The sequence below is a fragment of the Alligator sinensis genome, unplaced genomic scaffold (assembly GCF_000455745.1).
Source record: "Alligator sinensis unplaced genomic scaffold, ASM45574v1 scaffold137_1, whole genome shotgun sequence".
Classification (NCBI taxonomy): Eukaryota; Metazoa; Chordata; order Crocodylia; family Alligatoridae; genus Alligator; species Alligator sinensis.
Window position 1 is genome coordinate 735218 of NW_005842545.1, and position 9986 is coordinate 745203.

At 51.8% G+C, this 9986-nt stretch overlaps 1 protein-coding gene across 1 annotated transcript in view; it reads right to left on the bottom strand.

Annotated features, from left to right (window-relative positions):
• The window catches only part of GRIPAP1 (GRIP1 associated protein 1), a gene marked incomplete at its 5' end in the record, with an annotated part of 23527 nt that overhangs the window by 4011 nt on the left and 9530 nt on the right, over positions 1–9986 (bottom strand). Inside the window, 5 exons of the mRNA XM_025213668.1 lie at positions 48–175; positions 8320–8419; positions 8597–8653; positions 8841–8936; positions 9889–9966. Coding sequence (XP_025069453.1) covers positions 48–175; positions 8320–8419; positions 8597–8653; positions 8841–8936; positions 9889–9966 — 459 coding nt within the window. The remainder of the gene's footprint in view (positions 1–47; positions 176–8319; positions 8420–8596; positions 8654–8840; positions 8937–9888; positions 9967–9986) is intronic.

The window sequence follows — 9986 nt, forward strand, 5'->3', positions numbered from 1 at the left end:
TTGGGGTGGGCTGAGCCTAGGCTACCTCATGCTCCACTCCCACCCACCTTGGTGCTGCCAGGCCCTGACCCCTCCTTCATGATGTCACGGTAGCTGAAGGACGAGATGCTACTGCTGTCACCCATGGTTGTCCGGCTTGGGGAGCTCATCTCAGCCAGGACTATCTCCTCCAACCCTGTGGGGAGGGGACATGTTAGGGAACCCAGGTGTCCGGGCTTCCACCACCCCCTAGTCCCACACCCTAGCCCTGGCTTCCTAGCCAGAGAACCCAGGCATCCAGGCTCTTGACCCCACATACTCTCCCCCCACCCCAAAGACTCTACTCCCCCCCAGGAAACCCAGGCATCTGGGCTCCCAGCCCCACCCCTGCTCTAACCAGTAACCCCTACTCCCCTCCCAGAGAACCCAGGCATCTGGTCTCCCTCTCCCTGAGTTTTAATCCATTAACATTCATAAACCAATATCTAATTAACTCAAAACCTACATAAACATTCCCCCCTCTCATCACTGACTTCATTTGAATTAATTATAATTATTAATTTAATCCACCTGTTAATTAGAATACATCTACACATGGATGCCTACAAGGAAGGAATAGGTTGCAATCGGACCTAGACAGGTTACAGGGGTGGGCAGATAAGAACAGGATGGGTTTCAACACTGACAAGTGCAAGGTGCTGCACCTGGGGGGGAAGAACCAGCAGCATACCTACAGGCTGGGAAACTCCCTTCTCATCAGTGCAGAGGCAGAAAAGGATCTTGGAATCATTAGTGATGCCAAAATGAACATGGGCCGACAGCGTGGGGACTTGGTCAGGAAGGCCAACTGCACCTTGTCATCCATCCACAGATACATCTCAAGCAGGTCCAAGGAGGTAATCTTCCCCCTTTATGCGACACTAGTCAGGCCGCAGTTGGAGTACTGTATCCAGTTCTGGGCGCCACACTTCAGGAGGGATGTGGACAACATGGAGAGGGTCCAGAGGAGGGCCACCCATATGATAAGGGGGCAGCAGGGCAGATCCTACCTTGGAGAGGCTAAGGGACCTGAACCTGTTCAGCCTCCACAAGAGAAGGCTGAGGGGGAATCTGGTGGCCTTCTATAAACTGGCCAAGGGAGACCAGCAGGCATTGGGGGAGTCCCTGTTTCCCCAACCACTACCAGGAGTGACTAGAAATAACGGTCACAAGTTGGCAGAGGGTAGATTCAGGCTACACATCAGGAGGGACTACTTCACTGTCAGGGTGGCTAGGATCTGGAACCAACTTCCAAGAGAAGTGGTGCTGGCTCCTACCCTGGGGGGCTTTAAGAGGAGGCTAGATGAACCCCTTGCCGGGGTCGTTTGCCCCCAGTACTCTTTCCTGCCATGGCAGGGGGGCAGACTTGATGATCTGCTCAGGTCCCTTCTGACCCTACCAACTATGAAACTCTCTCAGCACAGATACATCATCATCGTTTTTTAAGTTTAGATTGATGTAATGCATCAGTGTAAACGCCCTGGACTCTAAGGGCCTTCCACAGAGCCATCACTATGTACAGGAACATGTTTAATGGGATAGGTTTATCTGGTTCCTGTTCTCTGTGGCCACGGACACTTTGGAGGAAGCCAGAATCCTAAAGTCAGGAAGAAGCAAGATTGCAAGGGAGCTGCAGAGGTTGGATAGGCCCTGGCCAAACCATACGTGTTGCAGAGGCTACAGACAGCATGTGTATGTGGCTGTGGAGGGGTAAAGAAACCCAGCTGGATAATCCACAGTGCTTCAGGATGCATAGGTGCACGCACACGTGCGCGTGAGCTCATCTGTGTGCATGTGCATTCATCTGTGCGTGCATCTGTGTCTGAGCCTGCATGCATCTGTCTGCATCTATGCGTGCGTGTCTGTGTTCATGGCAACTAGAATGTATTTGTCTCTGTGTGTCCATGTGCAGAGAGTATGTAGACTACACACCCATCTGAATGTGTATGTAGGGTGTGTGTGTGTGTGTGTGTGTGTGTGTGTGTGTGCGCGCGCGCGCGCGCGCACGCTCGTGGCAGGAGGGAGTGTGTGCGTCTGTTCATAGCAGAGAGAGATGTTTGAATCTGTGTGTCCATGTGCAGAGTGAGAGTAGAGTGCATGCCCATCTACATGTGCATGCCTGTGTGTACATACATGTGTGCACACGCACATGACCATAGCAGGGGGGCAGGGGGTAGGTAGCAAGGAGAAGAGGGGGGCATGTACCCCACCCCCAGCCTGGCAGGGTCCACCCAGTCTCCCCTACCAGCACCAGGAAGGGAAGGGGTCCCTCCACCAACCGCCCTGTAACCCAGCTCCCATGGGGGCACAGGGCCTCCAATTTTGTGTTTGTCCAGGGCCTCAGTACACATTAATCTGCCTCAGGGTCGGGGGGAGTGGGGCCGGACATAGGCTCTCTCCGCACCCACCCTTCTTGATGGCAATTTGCTAGTAATTTTTATTTTTAAATTTTTTATGTATTACACATAATATAAATGTGTGTTTGTGTGCATGTGCACATGCACATTGAATGCATCTATAGTCTAAAAATATACATAAAGCATATGTATAATATATATATAGTTATACATAGTAAATTTATAATGTATACCAGGCACATGTATTATGAACACAAGTTACAAATTCATTTGATATATTATAAATGCATATCTGTGTGTGTACATGTATTGTGCACATGTTAAGTTAGATTCCATAGCTTATACTACTTCATTTCTCTAGTCCAGATCTACTATGCTCACAAGAAATATGACATGTTATACAGATATATTATACATAATATGCTATATATCATATAATATTTAACATATGCTATAGAACATGATGTCTAGGCACTGGGGTGGTGCAGGCACTGAGGTGCCCAGTTAATAGCCCAGAGGTCACAAGGTTGAGGCCATAGCAGAAGTGCTCACCGCGCAGCCTGTCAGATTCCAATGAACTTGTGAATTCTTTTAAACACCTTGTCACAAGGACATGAAAAAGGATGCAAATGATATGTACCATGGATACTGGATGCATAATATACTGATACATTTCATAGACATTAGGGCTGGAAGGGACCTCGGAAGATCGAGTCCAGCCCCCTGCCCCAGGAGCAGGAATTCAGCTGGGGTCATAGGATCCCAGCAAGAAAAACATCCAGGTTTCTCTTGAAGGCGTTAAAAGTAGGTGCTTGAACCACCTCAGGCGGCAGGCCATTCCAGACCTTGGGGGCTCAGACAGTAAAGAAGTTCTTCCTTATGTCCAGCCTGAAATGGTCTTGCAGGAGTTTATAACCGTTTGACCTTGTAATCCCTTGGGGCGCTCTGGTGAACAAACGTTCCCCCAGATCCTGGTGAACACCCCTGATAAACTGATAGATGACCATCAGGTCGCCCCTGAGCCTGTGCTTTTCCAGGCTGAAAAGTCCCATGGCTCTCAGACCTCATGAAGAGAGGCTGTTTTCCTGCCCTCTGATCATGCGTGTGGCTCTCCTCTAGACTCTCTCAAACTTCTCCACATCCTTTTTGAATTGTGGAGCCCAAAACTGGATGCAGTACTCTAGCTGCGGCCTCACCAAGGCCGAGTACAACGGGAGAATGACGTCCTGGGATTTGCTTGAGAAACATCTATGGATGCAAGCCAGCATTTTGCTTGCTTTACTGGCTGCAGCATCACATTGCAGGCTCATGTTCATCTTGTGGTCAATCCTGACCCCCAAGTCCCTCTTGTCTATAGCGCTAGTCAGCATAGCACTGTTGAGCCTATAGACATGCTGCAGGCTTTTCCTCCCAAGGTGGAGAACCTTGCATTTTTCAGTGTTAAACACCATCAGGTTCTCATCTGCCTATTTACTGAGCCTGTCAAGGTCAGCCTGGATTACCCCTCTGTCCCAAGGTGTGGATGCTTTACCCCAAAGTTTGGTATCATCGGCGAACTTGGCCAGTCTGCTTCTGACTCCAATGTCCACATCAGTAATGAAGAGGCTGAACAAAATAGGTCCAAGGACAGAGCCTTGAGGGACCCCACTGGTCACAGGGCACCATGACAATTGACTTCCGTCAACCACCACCCTCTGGGTCTGACCACGAAGCCAATTCCCCAGCCAGCGGATCATGGTGGACCCGAGGCCACAGTTGGCCAGTTTTGCCAAAAGGTGATCGTGGGATACCAGATCAAAGGCTTTTTTAAAGTCGAGTTATATGACAATCTCTTCCCCCTTGTCCAGGTGATAGGTTACCTGGTTGTAAAAGGAAATGGGATTGGTCAAGCATGACCTACCCGCAACGAATTTGTGTTGGCCGTCTCTCAGGGTGTTGCCATCAGCCAGTCCGTTAAGAATGGCCTCCTTGATGAGTTTTTCTAAGACCTTCCCCAGGATAGAGGTCAGGCTGATGGGACACTTTCCTCCATTTCCTGAAGATAGGCACCACATTGGCCTTCTTCCAATCATCGGGCACTTCACCAGAGTGCCAGGAGTCTTCAAAGATCCATGCCAGGGGCTGAGCTATGATGCTTGCCAGCTCCTTGAGTACCTTTGGGTGCAGATGGTCAGGGCCGGCTGACTTGAAGGTGTCCAGCCTCTCAAGCTGTTCTTTCACAAGGTCAGCACTGACGGAGGGCAAGGAACCACCCTCGCTTAGGCATCCCTGTCCCGTAATGGGCTGGGGCGCCCCATGGGACTTGTGAAAGACTGACACAAAAGTACCCATTTAGCAAGTTGGCTTTTTCCTGGGGGTTGGTCGTCAGTTCTCCCTTTTGGTTAAGCAGGGATTCAGTGTTGCCCTTGCTTTTCCTCCGGCTCCCCACATATCTAAAAAAGGACTTTTTATTGTCCTTGATACTTGGAGCCAGTTGGAGTTCCATGGCAGCCTTTGCTTTCCTGGTTTGCTCCCTGCAGGTCCGAACCAGTGCAGAGTATTCCTCCTTGGAGGTGGATCCCGTCCTCCATCCTTTGTAGGTCTGTCTTTTTAGATGCAGGAGGACCGCCAGTTCCCTGGAAAACCAAGGGGGCTGCTGTGCCCTCTTACTGCCTTTCCTCCGAGACAGAATAGCCTTAGCTTGTGCATCTAGGATTGCTCCCTTGAGGAGCAACCGTTGGGGTCATGGTCCCTTAGGGCCTCACCGACAAGTCTCCTGAGCTTGTCAAAGTCAGCCCTCCTGAAGTCGAGGACCTCTGTATTGCTGACTGATTGACAGCTTTTTGATGGATGGTGAAGGTGATCAGCTTGTGGTTGCTGTCACCCGGCTTTCCTTCAATCATTAAGTCACCGATTAGGTTGTCCCCGGTTGCCAGTACCAGGTCAAGCAGTGCTTTGCCCCTCATTGGCCCGTAGACTTCTTGAGTCAGATAGAGCTCATCCACGCACGCGAGGAAGCTTTGCAACTGTTCGGATTTGGCCGAGTGCTCTTCCCACGAGATGTCTGTGTAGCTGAAGTCCCCCATTACAACCATGGACCGGGAGCGTGCAGCCTCAGCCAATTCCCTAGCGAACTCCTGGTCAATCTCTTGATTCTGGGTGGGAGGTCTGTAGTAGGCTCCCACCATTGTATCTGCTGTGCCGTGTTCCCCACGGATTTTAACCCAGAGGGTCTCTAGTCTGTCTATCCTGGGTGTCGACGTCAGCTTGTAGGGATGCGTAGTTCTCCTTGACACAGAGAGCTACACCTCTGCCTCTTTTGTCCGCTCAATCCCTCCTGTACAGGGTATAGCCATCTATAGCCCGTGGTCCAGTCATGGGTGGAGTCCCACCAGGTGTCCCTTATTTCTATGACATCGTAATTATTTCTGTTGAGCAGGAGGACAAGTTCCTTCTGTTTATTACCCAAGCTCCTGGCATTGGTGTACAGGCATGCAAGTGTCCCCTTGGGGGTCCTTGCTTTGCCCACAGCTTGCTCTAGGGCTGGGGCAGGGGTAGGCTCCCTTAAGTGCCTTGGCCTGCTGGCTTTGCAAGGGTTGCTCAGCGGGCCAGCAGTGGTGGTAGTCCCCCCATCCCCTGTTGGGCTTAATTTAAAGCCCGGTGGAGCAGATCAGCCAGTCTGGCTGAGAAAAGCCTCCTCCCCAGCAGAGAGAGGTGGAGGCTGTCCCTTCCCAGGAGCTCACTGCCTCTCTCAAAGAGCAGATTGTGGTCATGGAAGCCGAAGCCTTCCCGATTACACTAGCGCCACAGCCTTTGGTTCACTACTTGTATCCTCCTCTCCCTCCTTAGCCCATAGCCCGAAACCAGAAGGATCGAAGAAAACACCACCTGCGCCCCCCCACCCCCTTCAGGCCTGCTCCCAAATCCCTGTAGCGCCTCATGACCCAGCTGGGAGGGTTCCGAGCCGTGTCATTGGTGCCCACATGGACGAGTAGCATAGGGTAGTGGTCAGTGGACTGGAGGAGTTTAGGGATCTTCTCTGCAACGTCTCGGATACGGGCTCCCGACAAGCAGCAAACTTCCAGGGCTGAGGGGTCGGGGCAGCAGATTGCTCCCTCCATCCCCCTCAGGATGGAGTCTCCCACGACAAACACTTTGCATTTTGTCTTAGGGAGAGCGGGGGCGGTAGCTACAGTTGAGCCTGTATTGCGTGCATGAAATGTAACGTGATGTAACATTACATGAGATGAGATGAGATCTCTCTTTCTATCCATACCTATATCTACCCATCCATCACATCTTATCATTGCATAATAATGTGATATATGATCACTGATTCATTAGATTTACATATATTATTCAGATCACTTTCATGCAGAAGCTTCCATTTACAGATCAAACCACTGACATCCCAGCTGTAAAGATGAACACAGCACCATTTTGGCTGGTATATTTACAGTCAGGCCTAATTTGCATGTATGTAAATGAAGCCTCCTCCCACTCCCACTTCCTCTATCCAACAACTGCAGATACAATTCCCTGCTGGGACTGGACCTGCCAATAGAGACCTCCCTGCCAGTCAGCTAAAATTCCAGCCTCATTAAGAATTTACGAGGGTTTATATGTTAATGGCTTTGATCTCCCCAATGTTTGCATGTGTCTATTACACTTTGGGCTGAAATATTCATTTTGCTAAGGCCCCCAAATCCCCACCCCTGGGGATCCTCTGGCTATGAAACATGCAGGAGGTTTGATCCAGCCAGGATGTACCCTATATCTCTGGAGTGGGGCAGCTGGGGAACAACCAAGTATAACACTGACTAGAGAGGACTAAGATGCAGCCAGCTCTGGGATAGTGTGGCTAGGAAATGGCCAAGTATACAACCACCTGGGGAGGGGTTGCTTGTCACTGAGAGGCAGCCAGTTCTGAGGTGCTGCAGCTGGGGAATGGCTGAGTGTAATGGTGCCTGGGGAAGGCCGAGATATGCCCAGCTTGGTGGAGCAGCTTGGAACAGCTGAGTATAACATGACAGAAATAGCTGTTCCATTCTAAATCTGGATGCATTTCAGGCCTCCCCAGGTGGCATTAGACTCAGTCATTCCACAGCTACTCTACGCCAGAACTGGGAGCATCTCAGCTGTCCCTGGGCAGCATTATGCTCAGCTGTTTCCCAAGTGCAACACCCCAGAGCTGGTTGCATCTTGGCCTGTTATACTCAGCCTTTTCCCAGCCTCCCCACAACCGAGCTAGGTACAACTCAGCTCTCCCCTTGGAATATTACACTCAGCCATCTCCCAGCTGCCCCACCCCAGATCCAGCTACATCTCAGCTGTTCCTCAACTGAAACAGTCCAAAACCAGCTGCACCTTGGCCTGTTATACTCAGCCATTCCCCAGCTGCGCCCCACACCACCCCCACCCAAGAGCTGGACACATCTCAGCCCTATTTGTGTCCTATTATCCTCAACCATTCCAAGCTGCTCTAATCCTAGAGCTGGCTGCATATCTCAGCCTGTTCTACTTAGCAATTTCCCAGCTGTCCCATCCCAGAGCCAGCTATATCTTGGCTCTATTTGTGCACTGTTATACTTGGTTATTTCTAACCTGCTCCTCCCCACAACCAGTTGTATCTCAGCCCTATCTGCAACTGTTATACTCAGGCATTCCCAGCTGCTCAATCCCAGAGCTGGGCACATCTCAGTCTTCCCTGAGCAGTGGTATACTCAGGCAATCCCCCAGAACTGCAACACCCCAGAGCTAGCTGCATCTTGGCTTTGTATACTCAGCCATTCCCTCAGCTGCCCCACCTCCAAGCTTGCTGCATCTCAACCCTCCCTTTGTGTGTTATACCCAAATGTCCCCCAACTACAACACCCCAGAGGTGGCTCCATCAAGGGATGGGGAGGATGCACCCCTTCTCCCAGGCCTGACAGTGCCCCCAAACTACTCCACACCCGCAACTCACCGGGGCGGGCTTTGCTATTGGTCAGGACATCCTGCAGCCTCTCCTGAAGCTTGTCTGCTCGCTTCCGCTCCAGCTGCAGCTGCCTCTTCAGATCCTTCAGCTGTGAGGGAGAGAAAGAAGGGCTCAGACACCCGAGTTCTCTCCCTGGATGCCTGGGTTCTCCCCCACAACTCAGAGAGAGAAGGGAAGTGGGACAGGGTGTTAGGAGCCCAGATGCCTGGGTTCTCTGGGAGGCAAGTGGGGGTTGAGGGGGAGCCCAGACACCCATTTCACTCACCGCAGCACTGCCCTTCTTTTCCAGGATGCGCTGCCCATCCATCACGTCCTTCACTTCCTGGGGGGCGGGGAAGGATTGGGGGGAGGGGCTGAGTGATTTGGGGGTCCCCTCCCTGGTTCCTCCCCCACCCCCCAGATCTGGTCCTGCAGTGCCCCTCACCCCTGACCTGCAGCCCCTCACCCCATGGTTCCCTTTGTTCTTGACCCACAGCACATCCCATCCCATCCCATCCACCCTAATCCACCTGCTTGAGATGCTGGATGACCTGGTCCTGCTCCTCCTGGGCTCGCTCAGCCTCCCTCAGCTCTGCCCGTGTGGCCTCCATGGCCTTATCTTTCTGCTGTGGGTAGGGAACCAGGCAGAAAGGGGTTAAACATGGCACTGGGAGCCTGGGGAAGGGGAGATGGCTGGGAAAAAGCCCAGTATAACAACCCAGGGAAAGGCTGAGATGCAGCCTGATCTGGGGTGGAGCAGCAGAAAAGCCTAGCATAACACTGCAGAGACAAGGCAAGATGCAGCCAATTCTGAGGGGAATGGCTAGGGCCCAGATAAGTAGAACAGGCCAAGATGCGCCCAGCTCTGGAGAGGAACCACTGGGTATAACAGGTGGGGATACAGCCAGCTCTAAGGTGGATTGCTGGGGACAGCTGAATACAAAAGTGTCCAAGGAATGGGCTGAGATCCACCCATGAGCTGGCTGTAACAGCTGGGAAACAGCTGAATATAAATAACACTGCAGGGAGAAGGCAAGATGCAGCTAGCTCTGGGGTGGAAATACAGAGTATAATGTCTAATGAAAGAACTGAGATGAAGCCAGCTCTACGGTAGGGGCAGTTGGGGAACAGCTAAGTATAAACACCACCTAGGGAGGGCTGAGATGTAGCTAGTTCTTGGGCGCGGTGGCAGTAAATGGCTGAGTTTAATGCTACCTGGGGAGGGCCAAAACACAGCCAGCTCTGGGGCAAAAGAGCTACGAACAGCTGAGTATAACACTCCATGGAAGGGTGGAAGATGTGCCCAGCTCTAGGGTGGGGTGATTGGAAATGGGCAAGTATAACACTGCCTGGGGAGGGCTGAGATGCAGAGAGCTCTAGAGTGGAATGGCTGAATCATTCCACCAGGTCACAAAAAGGAGCTGAGATGGACCCAGCCCTGGGGTGGGAACAGATGGGAAACAGCTAAGTATAATGCCATGAAGGGAAAACCAAGATGCACCCAGATCTGGGTGAGTACAACAAAAGAACAGCTGAATATAACACTGCAAAGGAAGGCAGAGATGGGGCAGTACCTACCTCCAGCTCAGCCACATGCTGCTCCTTGCACAGCCTCAGTGCCTCCTTGTGCTCTGCCTGCTGCTTCTCCATGAGCTCCTGGGGGGGGGGGGGGGGGG